Here is a 27,184-nt window from a genome sequence, read left to right as displayed (position 1 = left end):
GAGCGCACCGTTTTGCAGCCCAACCCACAACGCTTCTCCAGCAGGCAGACCCTTGCAAAGTCCATGGTCTAAAAAGTCCATTCTTGGGAGTTTATTAATGTGACTCTGCTTCAGAGCTGATCTTGCACAGCAGGCAATCGCATAGTTTGCAGTCATCAGCCCTCCTTAGGAGAAGGTGGGAGACCCAGGTGTCCGTACCTGGACCAAACCAGGAGGGACTGAGAGAGAAATCATGACCCAAGAGTGACTGTGGCAGGTCATAGATCCATCACTGGGAGGCCCTTGCACCCTCTCAGCTCTGCTCTGCAGTTCAGCTGCAGCCGTTGTACTACTGAAATGGCTGGGACATAGGCAGATCCAGCAGAAGATGGAGGAGGCGAGGAGGAAACGGGATGTGTCCCTGGAGCAAATGGAGAAGGCAGCTCACAGGTTTAAGCAAGAGGTAATTTGGGGGGAAAGTGAGTGTGGGAAGAAGGGATTGTATTTTGGGTAACCAAAGAAATGGGGGAGTGCTGATCAATCCCTCTTTGAATGGTGGTTAGGGTGTGTGCATGTTTTGGATCATCACCAATTTTTTTGAGGGTCACCACCCTCCATTATCACAAAAAAGACTCCTATAAAGACAGTGTAAAGGAAGTATTTCTTAATACAGACCTGTTGAGGGAATCCTGAGGATGAAAGATGGATCGGAGTCAGGGACCTACTGAATTGGATCACCACCCCAGACCTCCCTATGCCCTTTTCTCCTCATCTGTCCCTACTGTGAAGCCTTTCCTCTCCCATCCTCCTTACCTCTGCCCCTACATAGGGACCTCCCTGCCCCATCATCCTCAAAGTATGGGGAGGCCCTCATGTCCCACCAACATCTGCACATCGATGACCAAAAGCCATTTCTTCCTACCCGTGCCCAGGTAAAGCAGCACCTGGATTTTAGGAGGTCAGGTCCTTGGATTTGGGATTTGTCTTAAACCCATAATAAATACCTACTGCTATTCTTTTTTGGGGGAGGAGGTTGCAAGCAGCCTACACATTTTTTTCCCCCATGTTAATGATAAATTCTGTAAAACTTTAGCTGGTTGAACTGCTATTCAACACAATGCTTATGAGTTAGAAGGGGGGTGAAGGCCCGCAGGAGAGTAGACAGAGACAGGTCAAACTTCTCTTACAGGTTCATGCAACTCCCCAGTCAAGAAGCAGTTTTCTGCCTGTTTTGGATCTGTTTTTATGAACTAAGACTCAGCAAATTCCCCATTCCAGTACACGCAGTGCTATGTGGGAGGCCTGCATTTCCACAGGGAATGGCTCCTAAAATTCTCCATTCTAGGTCATTCCTGGGCAGATGTTAAAACTGGGTATTTGCAGCCTCAACACCAGCCTTTTCTGTCTTTTTCTTCCCTCTGTACCCAATTTCCTACCCTTTGCAGAATGCAGGCACTCAGACTGCACATCTTCTCACTGCTGATGGTGGAGCTGGTGGAGAAGCTGAATGAGGGGTCCCTGTCCCCAGAAAGTGTCCTCTACTCCTACACAGGCAAAGTGAGTGATACTTCCAGCGTGGGATAGATGCTGCAGGGCTCTTCTGCAGTGGGGACTTTCAAATATAAGAACAGGTCATTTGCTGAAAGAACCGGCAACGCTGGGGATTACAATTTGTCAATACTGTGATGTCCGAACGGTGGTTTATGGGCAAATATGTAGGACAGAGATCCAGGGCAGAAAACTATCCCAGCAAGAAACATCTAAAGAAGTTTATAGGTAAGGTCTGAATAATGAATGCTGGAGGTTTGAGGAGATTGAATTTTCAGCTTGAAAACTCAATTTAAATACTCTTTCCTTCCTTCTCATCGTTTATCTGTCTTCTCTGTTCTGGAGACGCTTTGGAGGTGACTCGGGAGGTGAACTGCGTGATAGACTTCATTCATGGCTGTGATGATCAGCTCCAGAAACTGAAGAAGAAGGGGCTGCTCTTACGGCATTCCTATTAGCATCAAGGATCACATTAACTGCAAGGTACATCCCTAATTCCCCTGTCTCTTGGCCTGAGGCTGGGAAGAGGCCAGGATGTCCCATCCTCATCAGGACTGGCTAAGAGTTCTCTCAGACAAGGATGTTCTGGGCCAAATATTGTGGGACCATCAAACCTGCTCCAAACAGCATCTTTCCTGGTACCTAAAGAGCTTTGCTTCCCATCCCCAAGGGCCACATCTCCTCTGGAGTGATGGTGAAGTTTCTCGGCCAAGTGAAGGAATAAAGACAGTGTCACCATCCAGGTTCCAAAAATCCAGGGGGCAATCCCCTTCATTAAAAGCAACATCCCACAGATGATGATAAAGTAATCGCGTGTTCATCTTCATGAAAATGCTATGACATGTGACTCTTGCTATCTGAGAGAGGGTGGGCCCGCATGCACAAGCTCCCACCTTTGTCCAAGCTAACCATGCACATTGAGTTAATTGCCTCCTCATTTCAATCTGAAATTATTTCTTTTATATTTGATGCCTCTTTCTTCTTAAATTCAGCTGTCCCAACAAATCTACTTCATGCTGATTCTACCTGCTGGGATTAATTCCACACTCATCCCTTCACGGATGCTCTGTGCCCTGTATTTATGGTTTGCAGACAGAAGTACCTTGCTCACCTGCTGATCTTCTCCCCAGCTATGACTGCAGCAACCTCATCTTCGGCAGATGCTGAACCCTCTCAACCACCAGAAGAGCCCCGGGGGCTTCTTGGGAGGGGAGGGAGCTCTGATCGCAGGGAAAGGCTCCATCCTGGGCATCGGGTTGGATGTAGTTGGCAGCATCTGCCTGCCATCCAGCTTCTGCAGGCTGCGTGGGCTCAAACCCACAGGCAACAGGATCAGGTACATCCCAACATCTGTCCTCTTCTTCCACTCACCGTGGTGGCTGTAAAGTGTCCCCCACAGTGCATCAAACTTCGCAATAACGTCCATGGTTTCCTCCAGGCTTAAGTTAGCACCCTAACCTGCCCATTTCCTTGTGTCAGCTAGGGCTAAGGGCTCTATTAATGACATGTGATGCCCTCCATCTCTTAATACAGCAAAGACTTGTTCAATTTTTAACAGCCCTGGCCAGGAAGCTGAAAGCAAATACTACAGGATCATCTCCTCTTCAGATGTTTTCCAGCCCTTGCTTTGCTTGTAAGAGTTTTCTGTTTATCAGAGGTGGTCTGCTCACGGATAAGGAATTAGATGCGCCAGGGAAAGGAGATGATAAAAACTGTCTCTAGCCCCTAGCAGCTTACAGACCATGGAATCTTCCTAGCCTAGAAAGGGTCAAATCTTTGCAGGGCTTTTTGCCCTCCTAGATGTTGACTGGGGGCAAATGGGAAGGCTGCAACTCAGCATGGTGACCTGCCTTACAGCGAGAGCTGCTGCTAATCTGCTTCTCCCATTATGTTCCTAGCAAACTGGGTGTGGTTTCTCCTACCATAGGAATTAAATCGGGTAAATCCATCCAGATGACATGTTATTACTGTCAAACCTTTGCTTCTCACATCTCCTCCTGCTGCTGAAATGCCAGCAAATGTGCTTGCTCAATTATGTGTCTAATGGCCAGTCAAAACCAGTGATCTATTAGACCAGGGCCTGCCTTGCGCTATTACATTTTTGCACCATTTATTCTGTTCTGGACAGTGGTAAGTGTTAGCTGAATCTGAGCAGAACTGAAGCAATACCTGTTCAGGCAATGCAATGTGTAGCAGTGAGAAATGTGAGATGCGCATCCCGAAGGCCTGGGGTGTTTCACTGGAGATGTTTCCAGGAGACTGTGCTGGCTTCAGCTGCTGCCAAGCGGTATTGCTGTTGGCAGGAGGGCTGCAGTCCTCGCTCCTCTTGAGCAGGCCTTGTGCCTGAAGAAGCCTGGCCCAGAAGCTCAGCCTCATTAGGTCACCTCTGCTCTGAGACTTACGGATTGTCCCCCCTGGACCTCCTTGCTCACTGCTTGCACGTTACACTAGTTCCCCATTCCTCTTCCCTGGCCTGACTGAAACTTTTCCATGCTGGGTCCCTACCAGTAACTATGAGACAGCACCAGCCCATCTGCCTGCAGTGATAGGACCTTTGTGCTTGCAGGGACAGGGATGCTGGAGCTGATGGCGAGAGACATGGACAGCCTGGCCTTCTGCATGCGCTGCTCTGCGAGGAGATGTTCTGGCTGGACCCCACCATGCCCTGCCCACCCCGTCCTTTGATGAGGAGGTGAAGCTCAAAGGCAATCCCATGTCTCCATTTGCCCAGCAAGATCATGGGGGATTCTTATCTGGTTTCATGTCTCAAGATAGTGAAGGACCCAGGGAAGAAAGTGTCGTTCTGAACAGAGGGCAGCCAGCTTGAGCAACCACCAGAAGCCGCCGCGCAGCAGGGTTGTCAGGCCCCTCTTGCCTTGATGAGAGCTGCTGGATGCTGACCCCTTCCCTTCCCAGCGACATCCAGAACAATCTTGTTGGCTCCAGCCTGGCCCAGTCCCTCAAGGAGCTGATTTCTCCTGATCGGAAGAATTCACCCCTCACACCTTTAATTACAGAGCCTGATTTAACAGTCACTGACCTAAGAAATCACTGCCCTTTGCCATTAGCTCTCTGCTTCTACCATCTGATCGTGTCTTTCTGCCTCAGGTCCTAGGATCTGAGGAACCTCCAGTTGTCCCTGACACCCAGACAATACAGACCAGTCGCTTACCCTAGAGGAACAGCCCCTGAACTCTGCCTGTAGCCAGGCATCCCAGGCACGTGGTCTGTACAAGTGCTATCACACCTGCTATCTCAAAGCTGGGACATGTTCACATGGCAGAAGGTGGTGTCAGAAAGACCATACCAAGTTAGCAATGGGGTCTTGCTGTCCTACAGCAGCAAGGAGGGCCTAAGCTTCCTACCACTTCCCACTCACCTCACTAGTGAGGCAGAGAGGTTCACAAAGGGCTCTGTGAATCATTCATCTTTGTTGCCTCTTGAACAGGGATGGTTTTCTTGCAGCTTGTCCCCGTTGCACCACCCAAGATTGACTATATGGCAGATGAGCTGTTCACCAGAGGGATTTTAAAGGAGACATCATGGATCCTAACCTGAAATCCCAGTTCAATACTTACAGGCTTCCTGCTCCAGTGAAAAGGATCTTGGCTATTATTTTGAAACCCCTAGTAAATGTGTAGACATGTCTCTTCTGTGTTATAGGAAATCTGCAAGGTGGGGAAGTTTCTGTGTGCAGGGAGGTAGGCTGCTCCCCACTGGGAGTGCTTTGCTGCTTCATGTTAAGTGCCTGATGGGCTTAATAGTGAAATACACTTAAATACACTTAGTCCCTAAACCCAGGCTGAACTTATCAAGTGGTTCTGACAGCCTTTTGTGGGAGTTTTGCATGGGGAGGTTGAAATATGATCCATTCTCAGGAACCCATGAGCCATACAGCTCATCCAGCAATGAGCTCCAAGAGAGCGGCAAGGGTCTAAACAGCATCCCCGCATCCAGAAGATGCTCTCCAGGGCTAGCAGTGTGGTCTAGAGCCTTACTGGCATGGGTTGTTGTGATTAAATATATAAATTAATGTGGGAATAAAACTACTTCACTGGAAACCATACCTGTTCTTCAGACGCACCTCTGCTAGGACAAGAAGTGTGCCCAAAATGCAATCAATCACATGGTAGCCAGCTATTTCAGCTGCATGCATTGTTCTTGACTAATCCTAAATTTTTCTCTTCCCTCTGAAAGTACCTACGAATCGCTTGGGATCTCAGCGCGCTCTGTGGAGTGGGGTCAGATGCACTGAAGTAGCTCTAGAGAAAGGGGAGGCACACAGATGTGTCCACCGGTTCATGCAGGTAGGTGCCAGGTCACTGTGCAAACCCCTGTCACGGGGCTATGCAGCAGAGGCTGTGCCAGATGAGTATGTGCTGCCTCAGCACCACCTGGGTTTAGCACCACCAGGGCTATGCAGCCAGAGATTATTTTAAGAGCTCAAGGATCCTCATCGTGGCAGGGCTAGGATGTCTCCATGGAGATCAGAACAGAGAGATATGGGCTACTTCACCCATCAGGTGGATTCTGGTACCCAGAGCATCACGTGCCAAGTTAATGGACAGGTCTCCATATGCGGGTACGGTGTGGTGTGAAGTACCTGCCCCTCCAAGAGAGACAGAGACACACCAAACTGGGAGCAAGTGAATTTAGAAGCCTGCCATGATCTTTGTCTAGGTGCTCTGGCACCTAGACATGGTGCCATGCTTTCAACATAAGTTCTTTTGACGTACCTGTAAGCACGTGTGAACCCAATGGACTCAGCTGGGTGATATTATGACTTGCTCCCAGAAGGGTTATGCTGTTTCCACAACAATGGGCTGTCTGTGCATTTTGTTAATTGTTTTCTGTTGCCACAGTCCCAAAGCTGATTAATTCTGCCACCTTTCCAGGTCTGCCAAAAACCTCTGGGATCAGCATGGAGCAGTGGCGGTAATGTGATTTTTTTTTTTTTTTTTTTCCCTTACTAAATATAGTGAGAGATCCCTAATGTTTCTAAGCAATTGCTTTGAGCTCTGTGATGTATTCGGAGTTGGAAATGGATCATGTGGAAATAAAGCAGCTAGGCTTTTCTTTGAAAGTCAAGCTTTGCGAGAAGTGCTAAGAACTCAAGGCAATACATGTTCATGTGGAGGTGTCTACTTACTGGAGGATAGGGAAGAAATATTATCCTTTGCATTTTCTAAGCAGAAATAGCATAAGAACAGCCACTGAAAATGAGGCTTCATTTTTTCTTCTTTCTGTCTCTTGGTGCAAATCCTTCATTTCAGACACTAGATGCTATTGTTATGAGCTAAGACCATGCTTGAACTATCAAGCAGAGGCCTTAGGAGTCAAAAATTGTGGTTGTAACCGTTTGGCTTAGGTGGATTTCAAATGAACTCATTTGGGATCAGGAGCATAGGACAGGAAGCATTCTCCTGGACAACTGAGTCCACTGCTGCCCACAAACTGATCAGATTCCTCTTTAAAACCAGTTGAATTTCATGCTTGCATTTGTTTTTATTGGCCAGCTCCTCTCCTCCCTGCTCTGATGGTTGGAAACCTTCATATTTCCTGTGCTGTTTATTCACTTCCAGTTTATCCTCGTTTTATTCCTGTCCTTGAGCTTAAATAGCACCTCTCCCCTCTGGTGTTTTCCACTGCCTCCCTTGCCCTTGATCTATTTATAGAGAGCAATTGTATCCCCTTTCAGCTGGTGTTTTGCAAGGCTGAAGAAGCTGAGCTGTTTCGGTGTCCTCCCACCAGGCAGGATCTGTGTTCCCTGGGTCACCCTCGCAACCCTTCCCGAGAAGAAACATGCCCCTTGCCTGCACCACGCAGCTTCCACCAGTGCCAGTCACTCGATGGGCGTTGTGGTGGTGCAGCACCCCCCAGCCACTTTGCGATGTCAGGACCTGCCAACGTTGTGTTCTTGTGCAGTGAGTTGGGACAATCTGGTACTTTCTTATCCTGGCTACGGTACGGTGAGTTAGGATGATTAGGGACTCCCTAACCATACCTGAAAATCCTGCTGCCTGGATCATGGCCCACCTTGGAGGGTGCCGGAATTACCTGACAAGAGTTATGGCCAGAATGGAAATACACTGACCAAAGCCAATCATCTTGCAAACCTATAAACAGCGGTCCTAAGTGAGGCCCTTTGAGCTCCCCTGGACCGCAGCGGGCTGCAACGAGCATCACCCTCTGAATGGGACGCCTCTCAGAGCTCGTGAACTCTCCAGCTTGTGAAAAAATCGGAGGACTGCCGCCAAAAGCTGACAACGGGACCTGGGCTGATACCCTTCACTCCTTGAGGCTCAACCCTTCGCCCACTGAGAAATGCCAAGACATTTGATGTGAATATTTCACTGAACTCAAGGGGAATTTTTAACAGGTATACCTCTGTTTATACATATATCTATGTCTTTGTGTCTGCATGCATGCGTGTGTGAATTGACCTAGATATCCGATAACAAGTATAGTACAAATATTGCCATTTAGAATCTATAATTAAGTCACTGTTGTGATTGTAGTAAATTCTATTGAATCACTTTGTAAATGTTAAATTAGTCAATGATTAAGTGTTGCTAAATCTTGTGATTTGCCTTAAACTGTGAATGAACCTTAGACTGCTCCTACACACATATACTCCCTTAAAACATAAACCGTTGACTAAGTCTGGGACTAGGAGTGGATCCAGCCACACCTAAGCTCCATCAGGAGTTTAGAAAGCAAGGGGGTCTTCTCTGAACCTCATGACTCAACGGGAAGGTCTTCCTTATTCTTTGTATTCCTTCCGTTACACTTAAACAGTTGCCCAAGACTGAGATGAAGATTGGACCTAGCTGCCCCTAAGCTCCATCAGGAGTTTAGAAAGCAAGGGGGTCTTCTCTGAACTGCATGACTCAACTGGAGGGTGTCCCTTACCCTTGTGCGTCTTTGTGCTCTGTATAAATCATTCTAGTTTGATTTTAACTTGATTTTCCTTTGTACGCTTCATCCATGTATTAAGTAATAGAGTGAACCTTGCCATTGAACTTTGTGAAGTTGCACTTTTATAAACTCCTATTAAATCACTTTTGCTAATACCCTTTACAGTGATTCTTTAAGCAGCCCAAACCACTCGTTCACAACAGACGTGCATGCTCACTTGCAGCAGGTCTGACAGATTATAGGGCAGAGGAAAAACTCCTACAAACCTGCCTGCTCACTGGGCTGATGGGAGTGTTTGGAAGGAAATGGGTTTGGGGGTTTTTTTTAGGTGAAAACAGATTCCTTCACCCCCCTCCGCAAAAAAACCCAACCAAAAAGAAAACTCTTAAAAAGGTTTGTTGGCCTCAGAGATATTTTGAATTGTTTTTCTTCAGTAAAACCATATTAACATTTTTTCATCTACTGCAAACAAGAGCTGATTCAAAACTTTTGGCTAGCGACCAGCTTTTTTCTCAGAAAAACAATCAGGTTAGCTACACTGACTGTATTTCCTGGAAACCCATTTCATTTGTTGAACTTTCAGCAGGAAGGATCTCAGACTGCAGATGGAAATTGAGGTCAGACTAAAAAATAGCCTCGTGGCTGTGGCTTTTGTGAGACATGTGGAAGAAAACTTGGATTTGTACAGAAAACTTGGGAGTGAGAGAGTTGTGTGGAACAGGGGCTGGACCATGGGACAAATGTGCCCCTGTAACCAGGGGCAGAAGCAGCCATACTGTGGTCCACCCATGTCTATTTACTAAGACAAAGTGGACCCGCTCTTTGAGGATGGATTCATTCGTTGTCTGATGTTCAGCAAAGCTGTGGTAAACCAGACTACAAATCTAGAACTCTCTTGGATCTACAGTACAACCCTGAAGCTGTGCCTCCTGTATTGTGGGGGGAAGACCTCGGGCTCACCTAGCTGTCTCTTGCTGCTGCTTTTTATTACCTGTAGCCTGATGCAGAATGAAAGAAGGTTTCATGGAAATATTTTGAACTCACGTCTTCTAGATTCTTCTACCAAAATAACCAAAGCTTTTAATAAATTTGACATTTTAGTCAGCTAGTCATAACTCTTCAAACTATTACTGATCTCCATTCAAAAAAATTCAAAGGCAAAGCTGTTCATAAGCAGGACTGGGTTAATACTTGAAGAAATCAACTCTGAAATGCCTACGTAGCATTAATGTCTAGGTCTGGGCAGCACATGGTATTCTGACAAGAAACCTAAGGGTGGAAGAACAAAATCCATTGGCTCTTTCAAAGCACAGCTCAGATTTTATTTGATTTCTCAGTTGTATCCAGGAAGGTTTTTTCCTCCTTTTCCCATGCTGTAGGCATTCATCTGCCACTGCTGTCCAACAGACATTGTTTGTCATCTCCTCTCTTCCCTTCTAGGTTTACTGCACTAAATTCATTGCCAAATGGAGGAAGCTAAGGCTGGATGTGATTCTTTGTCCTGCGCTGGGGCCAGTCTTTAACCATGGCTACGCTGGGAAGCTATCTGGTAATTTCCATTGAGGTGTCTCTGGATGCATCCATGGTGGTGTTTGTGGGCAGAGCTGGAGCAAGATATTTTGGTCTCTTGGACATTCCCCAAACCATGTGTGGTGCTTGGTCTTCCCTCTGGGGAAGAAAGCAAAGGAGAGGTCTCCTCTGGGTGGGTCTTCTCATGCTCCCACCTCATCTGTAGGTGTTTGGATTATTATGGGGCAGCAATTAGTGGCACATCTGTCCCAGTCATTCATGGGTGAGTTTCCCCTGCATTGTCTGTCATGTAGAAAGCCCAAGAACTACTCTTGCAGCAGAGAGTGGCTGTGAGGATAGTTGTGAGAGGGGAGGTAGACCTTAGTACAAGGCCAGGCTCTTCTGAATGTGGCCATCTTACATTTCCCAAGACTTTGCAAATGGCAGAAAGGCTCGTTGCCTGTGACTTGCAGAAAAAGGCAATTTTTTATACCTTCCAGCAAACAGTCAGGGTCCTCTATCTCTCTAGCAATGGCCCTTTGGGATCCAAAATCCCCAAGATGGTGTTACAGAACTGGACATCTGGAATATCTTGAAAAGATAGCTGGGATTTTTCCCTGGGGTATGGGAAACAGATGCAGACTCTGAATCAGATCAAATACCCGTATCTGTCTCTCCCACAGCAGATCTAACCTCCACCCAACTGACAGGTGAAGGCATGTGTCTCTGGTCTCAGCAGCCATGTGGCCCTCAAACCTCTCCATGGTCTCTTTAGGTCCCGCAGCTCCAGTCTACAATTCCTGCAACCCAAGTTGTCATCCAAAAGTCATTGCTGGCCCAGCACACTAAATTTTGCCATTTTGCATGCTTTGTGTGATCTTTTCCAGCTGCAACCTCCTATACCAATTTATACAATGTCATAAACTTCCCTGCTGGTGTGGTGCCAGTCAGCACAGCCACAAGAGCTGAGGAAGAACTGAAGCATTACCAAGGGCACTACAGAGACCCGTGGGATAAGAGGCTGAAAGACGTCAGCAGGGAAAGAGCTTAACTCTTAGCAGAAGGTTATGACTGGCAGAGTGACACCTCTGGCACATTGTCCCAAGGCTTGTCTACATCTCCTGATGAGAGTGGGAGCTTGTTTAGTAATGCAGTTTGCATACACCTTGTTACTACCCTGCCTGTGGTGCAGCTAGGCTGGTGTATATCAGCTTGACAACTGTCCCCTTGCACGTCTTCCTTTGTCTTCTTTTCCTATAATGTCAAAAGACAGCGTTCTCTCTTGTGCCTCCCCAGGTGCTCTGGTGCTCTGACTCAGCACCATGCTTAATTTGTGCAGGCTGTGGAAGGAGCTGTGGGGCTGCAGGTGGCCATCCAATGTGTGGCTCTGCCACGGCAGGAGGACCTGTGCCTTAGCTTCATGAAGGAGGTGGAGACACTTGCCCACAGCATGAAGAGAAATGTGTGATTTCTGGGAACCTGCCTTCACTATGATGACTTTAAATTCCTTTACTCCAGCCACCTTCTACCTGATGCACAAAGCAAAGTAGATAGCGACCTACAGACTGTGAACCACGGTTTCAATAAACTGGCAATTAATGCTGTTTAAAAACAGTCAGCAAAAATCTCATCTCTGTCCAAATTGTCCTTCTTTGTTAAACTGAGTCAAAAAAAAGAGAAAGGAACAAGAGTTAATGCTGGACCAAAGGAGTCCAATAACTATAGTTATTTCGTTCTGCAGCCAGATAAGTAACCGAGCAAGGTTGAGAGATTGAGTCATCGGACAATCCAGCTTTTTTACTTGGTTTTACTTTATTTTGCAGGGTTTTTTCTTTAGTTTGCAGGTTAGACTTTGTGTAGTCACAACATCAGGTGCAAATAAAACTCCTAGAAGAACTGATATCAGCAGAACATGAGTTGTTAGGACAGGTCAGTTGGCCTCCTACAGTACCCAAAGCAAACAGAGCTCTCTGGTGTAACAGAAAGTGGCAGAGGGCATTAGAGACACGAACATCCCCAGGATCCCAGTCATTCATTTAAAACAACTTTCAAGGGAGAAGGTAGTTGAACTAGCTATAAGCAAATGTTTAAAAAAATAGGTGAAATGAAACACCTTGACATACAGAGCAAGGCTCACCCTTGAAACACAAAAAATTAGGGTTGGTACATCTTTCACTCTGAAACAGCTGTTAGCTGCACAAGTCCTCATCTTTCCAAGCATGGTCTCACCTGCTCTTTTTTTTTCTTTTTTTTTTTTTTCTGTTACTGTTCTCCTACTTTGCACTCAAATCACCTGGCTTCCCCACTGCTTGCCCATGATGACACCAGTGAAAAGACCAACTTCCTGCTGTAAGCTTTGTGCTCAGCCATGGAGCAGCTGGGAACATCCCAGTCTTTCACCAACAAGGCGCTGAAGTCTCTGCTGTCACTCGGTGAGGACAGACCTGTGCAAGGCACCAGGCATGACGGAAGAAGTAGGAATGCTCCCGGAACAGCTCTCTGCAGCGTCTTTGCTGATGGTGGCTCTACTTTGCTGGAGAAGTTGTAAGTAGGATCCATACAACCCACTTGGCTATGAAAATGCCCAAGGAAAATAGTGCAATACCCACAAAAGTGGGAAAGATGTAGGGATGGTCAGGAGAGGAAGCAGCCCCCGCTGTCAGAGGTGTGAGGACTGGTATGGGAGGCTTCTCTCCCCATCCTATTGCAGTTTATTGAGGGAGAGCCAACAGGGTCCTGGCTGAGAACCGCAAAAAAAATGGTTGATAGAAACAGACACTCACCTCTCAACTGATGTTCTTGGTTGTTGGAAAGGTGCAGGTTAAGTAGTGGCAAGTTTCTTACCAGTTGTTATGTTCTGTGAGTGTTGGTGGAGTTGGACTGGAATTGAGGAAAGTCTCATGCTTCCAATAGATATTCCAGGCTGAAATGAGTCAGAAACTGGAGAGCTCCCAGAAAATATTTATTCAGCCTTCTGAGCCAACTGGAACAACTTCTCCAGAGGGGACCAGCCCATTTCACTGTGATTTCAGCGTTTTGTGAAATGTCCTTAAAATTCTTTTAGAGCAGCGTAGTTAACATACCTAATTTTGTAAATTGTTTTGAAAAAGCGCATCCGAGTGTTTGGTTCCAAAAACATGAAGATGAGATACAACTGTCAGGATTTATTCTTTGTCATTTTAATCCAAATGGAGTCGAAGCTGACTTAAAAGTAATTATTACCAATTTAGAGTGTAGACAGTTTAGTTATAGAAAATTTCTGTCAAAACCCAGCCTGCTCGAGAGCTGACGGTGTTGCATGGAGTGTGATGACAGTAAGTCAGTGCAGGTTTGCTTTTGCAAGCAAAGACAGTGCAGCTCTTGCTGGGGACAGGAGTGGACTGTCTTGAGTTGGTCTGCCTTTTTTCTGTGATGGTGCAAAGCGAAGGAGGTGAGTTTGACCTTGGACCTGGATAGATTCAGGTGAGAAAAACATTGTAAAAACGTTGCGCTTGGCCTTGGTTGTTTAGCGCGCACCAGTGCAATGTGGAGGAGTGAACGCTGATCTGTGAGTCAGGCAGGTCTGTCTCCTCTGCTATGGACTTGAGATTTGACTTGGGACACCATTTGCTTCCCTGCCTCAGTTTCCCCATGGGGACAGTGGTCTCTTTCTTGGCAGATTTTTCCCCCAAGCATCCCTTGCTCCCCTTTGCTTAGACGTGGGGCACACAAAGCCCCCCACTGTGACCCAACCCGTCTGCCTCTGTGTAGCTGCTCCTCTTCCTGGCAGGGACTCTTTAATTTCCTATGGCTCTTGGAGTACCTCAGCAGATCTACTTGGAGGGTGCAAAACAAGCTTGGATTTTGAAACCATCCCAGTCCTGAGGGTGGATTCAACCCTCACTCCCTCCAGTCACACCCACTGCCTGTGTCCCTGCTGCAGGGAGCCGTGGGGCTGCCCATAGCCGTGCAGCGTGTGGCCTTGCCGTGGCAGGAGTAGCCGTGCCTCTGGTTCATGAAGGAGGTGGAGATGCTCACCCATTGACAGGGAAAGAGGTTTCCTCAGCAGCATCCGGCCATCTGGAGAAGCAGCCACACCTGCTGATAAATCTGCCCTTTGAAACGCCAAGTCAGTCCGGACACAGCTGGCTCCGGCTCCGTTAAACATTTGCTAAGTGTCTAAAGGGCAGGATCGGAGCACATGTCTCTGCACAAGTGGATGTGGGAAGCCAATGTCCTGACACTTCCCAGCACAGGGAAAAAACCTCCCACGTCCGCTCAGCCCATCATAGAGGTTATGTTGCTGTCACGTTAGCAAAGAGCACACCTCTGCCTCGGGAAGCGACTGCACGGATTCCTGGAGGCTGGGAGACGGCTGGGTATTGCTGCGTGCTGACCCTGGTCACACGCACCTTCCAGAGGCACCTGCTGCAGCCAGCACCATGGGGCAGGAGCGGGAGCTGGATGGGCTGCAGGCATGTCCCCATGCCGCTGCTCTCGTAAAGCCAGCAGCGCCTTAGCTGGGGAGGCATCCTCTAAGCAAGGGTGCACTGAAAGGGAACATTTGTTACCATGCAGCTAATTGCTGCCAGCTCCAGACTGTTTCTTAGAGGATGCCAAAACCAATTTTCGGAGTCCTTCATAAATTTCCCTAGTTAAGAACAAGGAGAAGAACGTTCCCTAGTGACACAAATTGTTACAAAAAACAACAGTGAGCTCTAATAACCGCTAAGAATGGACGTGACAATGGATGAAAATCACACATTAGAGGACTACCTAGCCCTGATGGGAGCAGGCTCTTCAGCTTCCTTTCCATATCCAGTTCCACACTCCATTGCAGCAGGATCAGGTTCTGGGCCTCTGGCCACCAAGTGCAACCTTGCAAAGTTTTGTAATGTACAATCTAGCTGCCCCGAAACCTTTGTCAAGGTGGGACGCATAGGAGGATCCCCCCATCCAAAACGAGCAGAGAACATCACAGGCAGACCATGGTGTTTCTTTTGGGGCTGATGTTGGCTGGGTTGTTGCCCTCAGCTCAGTGCGTGGTTCTTGCGTGCTTGTAGTGAGAGGCATCTGTGCTGGAAAGACCTCAGATACTAGCTGTCCCAATGTTTGTTGGAAATACTTTGCTTCTGGCCTGCAACCCTGTGGGATTTTCCACTCCTAAGGCAATACCAGCGTGCTCAGTCATGGGGTGGAACAGCCTCTCCTTCTGGCGCACGCAGGCGTCACGGCAGGGCTGAGCCGTATCCCACAGGCCTCCTGAAACAGCCTCTGGCCACCATGGGAGCGGCTTAGGCTAAGGGATTTGGTGAGCGAGTGGGTACCCCACAGCTATGCATCTTCTCATCATGCCATTTCCCATCCCCGTGCAGGGAAGTCTTGTGATTTCAAGCTGTTTTTTCCCCTTCTCCCGTTGCCTTCTCAGGCTACACAGGAAATAGGAGAGCAGCTATTTCCTTGCTTCTTTTGTTCAGCTGATCCCACAGCCCTTCCTCCGCAGCGGAGAACTTCCCGCAGTCCAGAAAGCCCCTATAAACTCGACACCCCAAGGTTCACTGGCCAAACGTCACCTTTTCCATTTCACGGTCAATCATTCTCCACTGCACGCTCCACTGAAGGCAGCTTTGCAGTGGTCAGCTTTGGACTTACAAACTATTTGCTGACCCGAGGCAGTGGTGCTGGGAGGAGGGACAGGTCTGGGGAGGCAGGGAAGGTCTCCTGCTCCTGCCTTGCTTTTCTTTCTCACTCCATCCCTGGAGACCAGAAGGCCACATTATGATCCAGCAACAGCTGAGACAGCTCCTTCCAGAGTGGGAGGTAGATCCTTCTGCTGCCCTTGCCCTGCTCTGCAGCTCGGCAGCAGCCGTGGTGGTCTGGAAATGGCTGGGCAAAAGGCAGATCCAGAAGAAAATGGAAGAGGCTCGGAGGACCCGGGATGAGGGTGTGAAGAAAATGGCAAAGGCTGTCCAGCAGTTCAGGGAGCAGGTAACCCGTCCTTCTGGGGGGTCTGAGTCCCACTGGGGTGTCTGCTGATGTTGTTCTTCAGCTCCTCCTTCCAGCTCATGCCTCCATAGCTTTTATAACGAGGAGTCCAGGGGAGATGTGCCAGCAGCCCTCAACAAGAGGAAAGGCTGCCTTGGGAGGAAGGGAGATCACTGCTCTCCTCAAGCTGGATGAGGTGCAGTGGGAGTCTACAGCCAGGAAGATGTGAATTTCTCACTGGGAAGAGGTTTTGGACAACACAGGTGATGAAGCACTGGACCTTAATTGATCCAAAACCCAGTTCTTTCAGGATCTAGAAATGTCTCTTGCCTCTATGGGTAGAAGCAAGAAAGCTTCTTCCTCTTCCTAACTCTACACATCTGTCCCTACCCCTATATCTTGGTCTCTAAAACCTGGCTTTTGGATGGCTCTTGGAGAGTCTTCAAAAGAGCTTTCACTAGGATTCCCAGCAAGTGAGACCTCCCGGCCCAGCAGGCTGCCCAGAAGATGCTTGGCCTAACTAACTTAACACTAATGAAGCACAGGGCATTCAGTGTCCCCCGGGAGCAACCAGGACACAACATGGGGATGAATGAGGCAGGCACCCAACCAGCATGGATGTGGCCCTGAATTCCTCCTGCAACACTGATTTCTAACCACCTTTCCTTCCTACTCCATTTGCTTCTGAGTAGGTACTGGTGAAACCAGCTCATGTTTACACAGGTAACGTACCTGGAGATAAAGCATACCAGGTACAAGTGGTACATATTTTTACAACCTTTTTTCTTAAATATATGTATATGTATCTATAAATATGATATAAAACCTTAAAAAAAGCTGGTGGTACTGAAAAATGCCAGTCGTCTTCACCTGAGTAGACCTTACCCACCTGTGAGTCCCTACTGACTTCTTTGCAGTTTGCTGGGCTTGAGCTATTAGATGTTTGTCTTCAGACCGGGCTGACCCACACTGCCTGTACCCATTCTGAGAGGTAAAGGGCCAGCCTCAGACTTGTGTGCAAGGACTTTGGTACCTTCTGCCCAGGCTGGTGTTTGCTCAGCTGAGATTAACTCTTGGTCAGTGGGTAAGTCCCACAGTGCCAGGAGGAAGGCTCTGATGTGAGGCATTGCCTTGCCCTCTGCTGCACTGCATGCATGAAGCTCTTCTACACCTTCAGATATAGCTGGGCTCTTGTGTTTGCATCATGTTTGTGACATCCAAACTCAGGATGAAACATTCAGCAGCTCAATGTCTGAACACCCACATGCAGGGTCCACCTTTTCAGCAAGCTCTGTTGATAATGTTGGCAAAACTTAAATACCCTCTGAGCCAAAGGGTAACTGAAGCTGCTGTCCTGGCATCCACTTCATCTTTCCCTTGCAGGTCCCCAGTGTCCAGACAGATGCCATCCTGTCCCTGTCCCTGATGGAACTCACTGAGAGACTGCGGGAAGGGTCTCTGTCCCCCAGGACTGTCCTCTACACCTACTTAGAGAAGGTGAGTGCCTGTCTGCAGTGTGATGGGCAAATCATTTGTGTTCTCCATGCCGTGGTGTGTGGGCTGGTGGCTGAGAAGACTTGTTGGAGCTGGTGATTACAACAAGTCTTTAATATAGCAGATATCAAGAGAAAGATATGAAAAGGCAAGGATGTGACTGTCTCCTGGGTCAGACCCATCACTGGACAGTCCTTTGAGATGGCTTGAGCTGGGATGCTCTGGGGAGGGAGTTACCATTCATGCCAAGCCACTAGCCCTTGCTTTGAAGATCCAGGTAGCTACCAAATGCAGCTGTGTAGTGATGCTGTTCTTAACTAATACCTATTCCTCCGTGTGTTCGGCAAAGGCCCTGGAAGTGACCCAGCAGACAAACTGCTTGCGACATTTTATCCCAGAGTGTGAGGAGCAGCTCCAGGAAATACAACGGCAGAAGGAGAAAGGGCTGCTCTATGGCATCCCCGTCAGCATCAAGGATCACATCAGCCACAAGGTGCTTCCCTTTGTGCCCGTGAAGTGTCGCATCGTGAGCTGGGCTGGGTGGTGAAGTGGTGGGACACAGAGAATGGGGAAGGGGCCTGATCCCTCCCTGCTTACACCATGGGAAGCCTGGCTGGGTCTGAGGCTGTGGCCCCACATCTCGTTGGAGCTGCAACCCTGGCAGTTAGAAGCCTCCATCAGCAAAAAAACAAGGCGTGAATAGTTATACACCCAAATGATTTCTTCTCTGATATGTGAGACAGCACAGGCTGGGCTACATGGTTGTTTGGGCCATAACTCAGGCTTCTACTCAGAGGTGTGCAGTATCAGGGGTAAGAACATGGCTCAGCTTCTAGAAAGTCATTAGTAGCAGGAACCATTAACCTCGAATCCGTGTTGTGCTGTAGCCTGGCCACTGAGCCCCTTAGGAAGGAGCCTGTGCATGAGACACACCAGGGACCCCCTCACAGACAAGCACTAATGAGGATTGACCACACAATCCTGAGCTGAATTTGTTAGGCAGTCTCCTCCATGTTGACTTACCAACACAGTTAAGAGGGCTCTAAGCCCAAAGCAAGCCCCAAACACCAAGGCTAACTGAAAAAGGATCACACTGTATTTGCTTGGGATGTATATTCCCTTCCTGAACATCCACTGGTGGCTTCACTTGGACAACAGGACACTGGGTTTGATCCTGAGCTAGTGTACCTATGGAGTTGCATCTGGGTCAGGGGAGAGAAATAGCATGGGAAAGAGCAAGGAAAGCTTCAGGAGAAGCCTTAACCATGTAAGTGCTTGGCAACCCTCTGCCAAAGGTGGAAGGAGAGGGAGTCTTTGGCCCTTCATGCAAAGGCTTGCAAGGGATTGGGTTAGTAGCCCCCTGCCCCCACCCCCCCTTTCCCCCCCCCCAAAGGGGACACCAGATCATCCTTCCAAAACTACTGAGGAACTGCGCTGACCATGTCCGTTGTCACTTCTCCTCTCTGCAGGGTCACCTGTCAACCTGTGGGCTTGTGCAATGCCTGGACACTCCGGTGCAGGAGGACAGCGTCCTAGTCAAGGTTTTGAAGAGTCAAGGGGCCATCCCATTTGCAATGACCAACGTGCCGCAATCCCTCTTCAAGTAATATACATCATTAGAAATCTTCCCTCTGGTTGTGCTCCTGAAGCTAAAACCCAGCCTGTAGGTCCCGGGACAGGCTCTTTCCTGCCTCCTGAGATGTTGCCTGGACGAGTCCCTCTTCCATCAGCTGCCAACAATCTCAGTTCAACTGAGAATAGCTTTCAGACCAGATTAAGAGGAAAAAAACCTACCATGACAAAAGATAAATCAAGTGCACTTATGTATGGGAGGGAGAGTGAAAGCTCATGGGAATGAGCCATGTCCCAAGGGATTTAGGGGATGAAAGTATGGGGTTGGCTATGCCACATAAGCTCACTGCAAGGGAGAGCCAACAGCATTAGGCTGTTCCTGACAGCCCGCTTGCTGGTTTTCTTTTCCCCAGCTACGACTGCAGCAATCCCATCTTTGGCCAGACCTTGAACCCTCTCAACCACCAGAAGAGCCCTGGGGGCTCCTCGGGAGGGGAGGGAGCTCTGATCGCAGGGGGAGGCTCCATCCTGGGCATCGGCTCGGACGTGGGTGGCAGCATCCGCCTGCCATCCAGCTTCTGCGGGCTCTGCGGGCTCAAACCCACGGCCGAAAGGCTCAGGTAGGTGCTGGGGTCTGCCCTTCCCACCCTGCAAGAAGCCTGCTAATTGTCAAACTCAGCAGAAGGGGCGAGGTACGCAGTGAGTGCTTGGGGGGGAAAAGTTTCTGAAAGGCTGGCTTGCTTTGCTCAAAACCTCTCCCAAGAAGCAGCATTGTTAGGTTTTGTGGGGAAATGGCCATGTTTTCATTGTAAATCTGGCCCGGAGTTAAAAGGAAAAAGGGTCTAAAGTGGTTAAATAATGCCAAAATGGAACATTTTTGGTTAAACAAAAATTAAGATTTGGGGGGGTTTAGGTTTTTTTTTCATTTTGACCAAAATTTTCTGTTTCACATGACTCAAATCAAATACTTTTAATAATTTTCTTCTGGTTTGGCTCCTGAACTGAAGACCCTATGTGAAGACACTATGCTATTCAAATGTATTGGGAATATCTCACCATTACTGAAATGACAATATACTTTTTTTCTTTTCTCACAGTCTGTCTGGAGTGAGTGGCTCAGTCAGTGGGATCCTGGCAGGTACACGAATTTTTAATTGCTTTTCTCTGTATGCTGTGAAGAATCCTATGTCCTCCTCTAGGCCTGAGGAAAGCCTGAGACAACCAAGATCTGCCTGGAGTACATCCGAAACATTCCACCTCATTGCCTGATCATCCCTTGCAGCCAAAGTGGCCATGCAGAGGGGTGGACCAGTGTTTTGGTGCACCCATTTGCTTAACGTGGATGTTTGCTCTTGTCCCACTCCAGTTCCTTGGGTGCTGGGGCCGATGGCGAGAGATGTGGACAGCCTGGCCCTGTGCATGAAGGCGCTGCTCTGTCAGGAGATGTTCCAGCTGGACCCCACCGTGCCCCCCATCCCCTTCAATGAGGAGGTGAGTCCTTAATTCAGCAAGCCCTGGTTCTTTTGAGGGTGCTGCATGCTCAACGTATGCATTCTTTAAGGGTCCAGGTATCTTTACAGTACTGGTTTCCATAACTTGCTAGCTCTCTTTAAGGGCACAATTCATAATTACTAGAAAAAAATAGGTTAATAAGTAGTTATCCTTTCTGCCTTCTCAGCTGGCGTATAGCTTATCAGATTGAGAGACCCCAGCAAAGGGTGGGGAGGAAGGCAACACTAGGAGCAAAAAGCAAAAGATGAGACAGGATCAGAAACTCCTGCAGCAAATCTCTTGACTGAGGGCATTTCCTTTCCCTCAGCAGCAGACAAACTTCAGATTTTTCCACTTCCATCCTTTGTAGCAATGCTTGAGTCTACAGGTCTTGAAGGGAGGGATGAAGGGGAGGCTGGAGAAAAAGGCCAGAGCAGACTTTTGGAAAGGGTAACCTATGGAAACTATAAGCAGCAAACCAGAAAACTACTTACTCCCTAACATCTGGACCTTTTGTCCCCCACTGCAGTGGGCTTCAGCATGGGGCGGTCCTACTCCCAGCAGGGTTGGAAATGCTTAACTGGTGGCTCTTTGCTCCAGGTGTACTCCAGCTCCGCTCGCCTGCGGGTCGGGTACTACGACACAGACGGCTACTTCCCACTGCCCCCCTGCATGCGGCGGGCGGTGCGGGAAACGCGGGAGGCTCTGCAGGCAGCTGGGCACCAGGTGAGCACAACCACCCCGCGTTCTTCTCCCCAAAGTGTCCCCAGCTTTGCTCCTCACTGCTGAAATCACCCTTCAGAAACCAGACATAGCCCCCAAGCCCCGCTGGGGGATAAATGACCTACCAGAGATACGGGATTCAGTTACTATTCAGTTACTACAGCCACGTACACAATGCAGACACACGCCTTCCTGAGGTAGCAGTGCATCTCATGGGGGAACAGCACTAGCAATTAGCAAGTTTGTACCTTCAAGGGGCCAGGGGTGTAACGAATCCATCTCTGATCTGGTGGCTGTGGTCCGCACCAGACAGCAGCATCCATGGAGTGCTGCATTTGACTCTGGAAGGCTGCCCCAGCGTTTTCTAGGTGTGTTGTTCCCCAGCAGGGCTCTGAGAGGTGTTTTTCTCCTTTCTCCCCTATGTCCATGGAGACTACTGTCCTTCCTGGACCACTGAGAGAAAAGGACTGTGGGACGTGGGATGGGAAACACCTTTCTCTCCTTGTGGAAACATGCTAGTGGTGCTCTTCATAGCAAAGCGAGTCCGTGTCTGAGCAGGCGTTGATTCTGGAGGAGGCAACAGCTCTGGAGAGATCTCAGAGCTGAGCCAAACAGCCATCAGGGAGGAATGATCCCATGGGGAGATGCCTGGGCTGGTAAAGTGTTGAACCGGGACCTCTGTTGGCGTGTGGAGCCCAGGGAGGTGCTGCTCTGCCTTTGAAGTGTATCCACAGTCAAGCCTTGGAAATAATTCACATCCCCAGGCTGCCACATAATCTTGTGTTCTGGCGCAGCTGGTGCCCTTTTCTCCACCACGGATCCACTATGTCATGACTGAACTGTTTTTGAAGACGTTTTTTGCTGACGGAGGCCGTGCTTGGTTGGACGTGTTGTAAGTAGGAGCCTGCTGGCAGCAGCGGTGTAAAACACCTCCATCCCCTCGCCCGGGAGCACAACGCACGGGCAAAACGAGCCCATCTCCAAACAAGAGACACTCAGGTTTCTGAGAAAGGGCAAACAGCTTCTCTGGCATGATCCCCTCCTCTTGTTATCTCTCAGCACAGGAGGTATTGTAGATCCAAGCTTGAAATCACAGGTGAATTCCTGCAAGATCCCAAGGCTGGGGAAGAAGCTGCTGGCTCTGATTCTTAAACCTCTGGTGAGTCCCTGGCCTTGGGCTCAAAGCAGGGGCCTCAGGCTCAGCAAGGCCTTGAGATGCTTGAAAGCGTTATGGTACTGAGGGACACCTTTAACCAGAAACACTGGGATTTCAGGCCAAGGCACATGCTACCACTTTGGAAAGTCTTTTCTACATCCCTGCTGGGATTTAGCCAGTGCAAAGGCAAATGAGAGAAGGACCAGCCAAGAGCTCTAAAAGATTAATGCAGAGCCCACTGCAAGAGTTTCTTCAAATGGTAGACCTAGCAGTGCCCACTTGCTTACCAATTCATGCATTGGGATTACTGCAGCAGAAGGACTCAAGGTTGAAGCTCTATCGCCATGTTGGAGGCCTCCCCAAGGTCACAACTTCATGGGGACTGCTGGTGATTACTAAGGGCTGGCCCTCACTGTAGCTCTTTCACCAGCTGAGCATCCTTCTGTAGGGCTTCTTTCCTCCATCCTCCATTTTCTCTGCCTCTCTCTCTGGTTGGGTTGTTCTCAGCTGACAGGATCAAAAAGGCAGCAGTGAGTGAGAGGCGATCAAAGTGCTTGTAGAGGTCTTATTTCTGTGAGATGCCAAGCTAAAAAACGTTTGATTTATCAAAAATGATGAAAGGTGACTTGGTTCAAGTCAGTGCATTCCTCTGTGAGCACGAAATATTGGGCTGTAAGAAACACATTGGGTACCAACAACCAGAAGTTGAAAGCAAAGTAAATTCAGAACCATGAGGAGCATTTTTAATCATTATCTTTCACCCTCACTGCAGCACCCCCAGGGATGGAGGCAGGATAGGACCGGGGGTTTCCCGGGATGGCACAAACTACTGCACCCCCGTGTGATGTCCCTAACGAGAACCTCTTGCCTTTCCAGTTTCCCCGCCTGGCTGACTATCTGAGCGCCTTAGGCGGAATGAGGTAAGATGGCATCGTCCCCAGGGACGTCCATGTAAATGAATGGTCCTCTAAGTGTCCATGGTGGGGGGGGGACTGGATTCACAGCAGGTTCTGACCTGCTCTCTGCAGGGGCTGTCCCTCCATCCTGGACATGGCTTCAGCCTTTAGGAACACATCTCCTCAGTGTTGCACTGCCCCTGGTGTTATCCTGAAAGGATTGAGGGAATTGGATGGATAAGGTCATACAGGAAGCCTGTGGTGGTGTTGTGGTTTAACCCCAGCCAGCAACTAAGCACCACGCAGCTGCTCACTCACTTCCACCCCCCCACCCAGTGGGATGGAGGAGAGAATAGGAAAAAAAAAGTAAAACTCGTGGGCTGAGATAAGAACGGTTTAATAGAACAGAAAAGAAGAAACTAATAATGATAACACTAATAAAATGACAATAGTAATAATAAAAAGATTGGAATATACAAGTGATGCACAATGCAATTGCTCACCACCCACCGACCAACACCCAATTAGTCCCCGAGCGGTGATCCCCCCACCCCCACTCCCCCAGTTTATATACTGGGCATGACGTCACATGGTATGGAATACCCCTTTGGCCAGTTTGGGTCAGCTGCCCTGGCTGTGTCCCCTCCCAACTTCTTGTGTCCCACCAGCCTTCTTGCTGGCTGGGCATCAGAAGCTGAAAAATCCTTGACTTTAGACTAAACATTACTTAGCAACAACTGAAAACATCAGTGTGTTACCAACATTCTTCTCATACCTAACTCAAAACCACAGCACTATACCAGCTATCAGGAAGACAATTAACTCTATCCCAGCTGAAACCAGGACAGTGGAGATGAGTACTAAATCCAGGCTCACAAGAGAAATCTTTTCTCTACCACTTCCAGACATTTGTTGCTTAATTGCTTGGCCAAATACCAAAGGAACCTTTGGCCAAATTGTGAAAGATGTATTGTTTTAAGAAATTGCTAAAATCACCAGGACTTATCAACCTGGAGAATTATTTAAGCAATTCCTCCTCCTCTTAAAGCTTAAAAATGTTGCTATGATTTCCACTTGCAGGTCAGTGAAGGAAATGTGGAATCATCACCATCAAATAGAGGTATGTTTTGAGGACTTCTTTTCTCTCTGGCATCATGCTACAAGTCGAGGCTCTATGGCAAGTGCCAGGTCGGAGGGTCATCAGTTAGGAAAGGGGTTGTACAAGGCGTGCTAGGGAGGAGATAAGATGGAGGGAAAGGCACAAAAGAGACATAGAAATGGGGTAGGTGGGCTTTTGGCTCAACCCAGCCAGGACTTCACCAGTTGCCCACAGTGCTCATGCCCAAATGCCCACATTCGACGGTCCCAGCACAACGAAGGCTGTCCTGGGTGTGGGGATGGCTAAAGAGGGACCTTTCCAATTCCTGGCCACGTGCTGTGGAGGCAGACACACACTCCCCTGCCTCTTCCCTCGAGCACGGCTGCCTGCTGCTGCCTCCTTGGCCATGCCAGAGCCTGGTGCATACCCTGGAGAAGCCGAGATGCTCCAGGCATGGATATGGCCTCCATGTCATCTCCCCTCTCCTCCCCAAGGCGTACCGCACCGAGTTCATCGCCCGGTGGAGGGAACTCCGGCTGGATGTTGTGCTGTGCCCTGTCCTGGGGCCTGCCTTCACCACGGGATACGCCGGGAAACTCCTCAGTAAGTGAGTCTGGGACCTTGCCGGGAGGGCAGAGGACCACAGTGGTTGAGACTGGACAGAAACGTCCACTACTGTGGAGCTTCACCACCCACCTAAGCATTTTATGGGCATTAGGAAGGAAAAATAACTACCATAAAGCTACCTGAGCAGATTGAGACACACACATGGATGAAGTGATCTGGTGGCAGTTGTTTCTTGCAGTAGAACTTGGACCTGCAGATAACCAGCCCTGTGCAATCTCTCCTCCCAGCAGCAGCTGGTTCTCAGGGGCTTCAGTGAACATGTAATGTGCAAGTCTGAAGGAAGACTGGAGGCTGTGACTACCTGCATTCTCTCTTGTGCTTCTCTCAGCTGCCATCTCCTCCACGATGCTGTACAACGTCTTGAACTTCCCCGCTGGGGTTGTACCCGTCAGCACAGTGACAGAAGCTGATGAGGAAGAGCTAAAGCTTTACCAAGGATACTGTGATGACCCCTGGGACCAGGCGCTGAAACAGGTATGCAACATGGAACGTGGTGGAGCAGAGACTGCTGACACATGTTCAAGTAATAGTTTCACTGAAATCAGGGGCTCCTAGATGTCTCCAGCAATACAGGCACTGTGCAAAAAAATCACCTCTTCTTTATATATGCCTTGCAAATCCCTTTTCTCCCAAGCCCCAAAAAACGTAAGTCACTAAGCTTTGGGGGGACTGGGGGTGCACCCCCAGGCTGGATTATAGGCTGAAATCAGAAAGGAGCCATGCAGCAAGGCTTCTTTGAGTAGGTTTTTGTGACAGCCACAGCACAGCACTCTATTTTCCTCCTGCTCCGTGATGCCTTCACCAGGCCCAGGCTGTCAGCGGAGCATGGATCAGGAATGAGGATGCTGAAAGAAAAGGGATCTGGCTGCAAGACAGCTCCAAGCAGAGAGGGCTGGAGGAGTGGGTGTTTAAACACGCTGCCCAAGATTTGGCAACCATTTCTATCATGAGAACAGCAAGACCCTTCCCTCTGCCCCAGCGTGCTAACGCTGCTTGAATGGCAGGGCTCAGCCTCCAACTTCCCCGCTCTCTGGGACGAGCCACGTGCCTAAACCAAGTTTCCAAAAGCTGCTGGAGGTCTGAGCCCCCCAGGTAACCCCTCACCCCTTATGCCCACGCTGCAGGCCGTGGCAGGAGCCGTGGGGCTGCCCGTGGCCGTGCAGTGCGTGGCCTTGCCGTGGCGGGAGGAGCTGTGCCTACGGTTCATGAAGGAGGTGGAGACCCTCGGCCGCGAGAAGAGAGCGGCATAGCCTCCACAGTCCCACGCTCGCAGGGCCAGAGGCAAGGCGAAACGGACAGTGCTGCACGACTTCTCTTTTGCAACTGGCAGTGCAGAGATTACAGCGAGGAGGGAAGGAGGAAGGAAAAGCCATTTCCTGACCCCCCTCCTTGTCAATAAGCACAGATCCTGTAAGGAACCAAGATGCCATGCAGAGGGCAGCATTGGCTTAAGCTGGGTTCAAATGATGCTAAATCTATGAACTGCACCTTCCTGGAAGCAGGGACATGGATGGGGGTTCACCCTCATTTTCATCTATGCTGCCCTCTTGCAGAAGCAGCAGGGTGATGCTGAGAGAAAAGGATTACAAAAGCTCAATAGTATTTTCTTGCTGGCACTGGAGTAACTTCATATGGATGTAACAATGGGCTGCCCTGTAAGGAATACAGCCATGTCTACCCTCCCCATCACTGTATTTTGCTCACAAAAATAAAAATATAGCTGTTAAGCAACTCTTATCATGAACTCCAATAATGCTTTACTGATGGCTATGATTATATGAATGCACAGTTACTGCTCAAAATCATACAAACGCCTTCCCACTGGACATTAAATGGCACCCAGCATGGGAGCGTTCACACCTTCCCTCTCAACCACAGCTTTCCTGTCCGTGAGGGAGGGCAACAGCCACCGGCCTTTCCACAGCACCAAGCTCTTTCCGCCACCAGATCTCGAGCATCGCAAGCACGTTTCCAACCTCACAGCAGGGGCATTCTTAGGAACCTCTTATTTCAGGATGTCAGGCTGCTCTTTCTGAATGCAGGAGATAAGCAGAGACAGATGCAACTCAATTATGCAGATGGTGAGATCTGGGACAGAAAGGCTGAGATCCCCAGATGGTGTTCGTTAACCCAAACCTGCTCACGTAGGATCAAAGCAGTCAGATGGGAGGGAGTGAGCAGCATCCACACAGGGCCATTTACCCCATC

General features: G+C 49.0%; 2 protein-coding genes across 4 annotated transcripts; both read left to right on the top strand.

Moving 5' to 3' along the window:
- The first annotated feature begins 232 nt into the window (after nucleotides 1–232).
- LOC128147633 (vitamin D3 hydroxylase-associated protein-like) lies at nucleotides 233–11,422 on the top strand. The gene is given in 18 exon segments (XM_052800373.1): nucleotides 233–442; nucleotides 1,425–1,441; nucleotides 1,443–1,540; nucleotides 1,873–1,967; nucleotides 1,969–2,010; nucleotides 2,198–2,248; nucleotides 2,250–2,332; nucleotides 2,658–2,686; nucleotides 2,689–2,908; nucleotides 4,094–4,219; nucleotides 4,444–4,635; nucleotides 4,974–5,050; nucleotides 5,053–5,156; nucleotides 5,725–5,768; nucleotides 6,423–6,462; nucleotides 9,886–9,994; nucleotides 10,842–10,984; nucleotides 11,294–11,422. Coding segments are annotated over 18 exon segments (1,809 nt in total).
- LOC128148068 (vitamin D3 hydroxylase-associated protein-like) lies at nucleotides 10,040–26,710 on the top strand. Of its 3 annotated transcripts, XM_052801472.1 has the most exons (16): nucleotides 10,040–10,237; nucleotides 12,283–12,498; nucleotides 17,302–17,415; nucleotides 17,762–17,905; nucleotides 18,882–19,015; nucleotides 19,398–19,604; nucleotides 20,082–20,122; nucleotides 20,351–20,475; nucleotides 21,076–21,201; nucleotides 21,993–22,090; nucleotides 22,258–22,357; nucleotides 23,231–23,274; nucleotides 24,331–24,370; nucleotides 24,844–24,952; nucleotides 25,305–25,450; nucleotides 26,101–26,710. In XM_052801472.1, the coding sequence occupies exons 3-16, from the start codon at nucleotides 17,344–17,346 to the stop codon at nucleotides 26,224–26,226; spliced, it is 1,512 nt and encodes a 503-aa protein (XP_052657432.1). In that variant the 5' UTR covers nucleotides 10,040–10,237; nucleotides 12,283–12,498; nucleotides 17,302–17,343; the 3' UTR covers nucleotides 26,227–26,710. The 3 variants fall into 3 exon arrangements, with proteins under 3 accessions (XP_052657432.1, XP_052657433.1, XP_052657434.1); XM_052801473.1 differs by lacking the exon at nucleotides 10,040–10,237 and having other exon boundaries at nucleotides 11,679–12,498; XM_052801474.1 differs by lacking the exons at nucleotides 10,040–10,237; nucleotides 12,283–12,498 and adding an exon at nucleotides 15,573–15,921.
- Nucleotides 26,711–27,184: the final 474 nt, after the last annotated feature.

The sequence above is a fragment of the Harpia harpyja genome, chromosome 11 (genome assembly GCF_026419915.1).
Source record: "Harpia harpyja isolate bHarHar1 chromosome 11, bHarHar1 primary haplotype, whole genome shotgun sequence".
Lineage (NCBI taxonomy): Eukaryota > Metazoa > Chordata > Aves > Accipitriformes > Accipitridae > Harpia > Harpia harpyja.
Note: the sequence above shows the minus strand (reverse complement) of the source record. Positions and strands in the feature narration are given on the sequence as shown.

Coding starts and splice junctions, on each gene's coding strand:
- LOC128148068 (XM_052801474.1), top strand. CDS start 15,712: ATGATCCAGCAACAGCTGAGACAGCTCCTTCCAGAGTGGGAGGTAGAT. Junction 19,016..19,397: donor GTGCCGCAATCCCTCTTCAA/GTAATATACATC, acceptor TCTTTTCCCCAG/CTACGACTGCAGCAATCCCA. Junction 22,358..23,230: donor CTCTGATTCTTAAACCTCTG/GTGAGTCCCTGG, acceptor TTGCCTTTCCAG/TTTCCCCGCCTGGCTGACTA.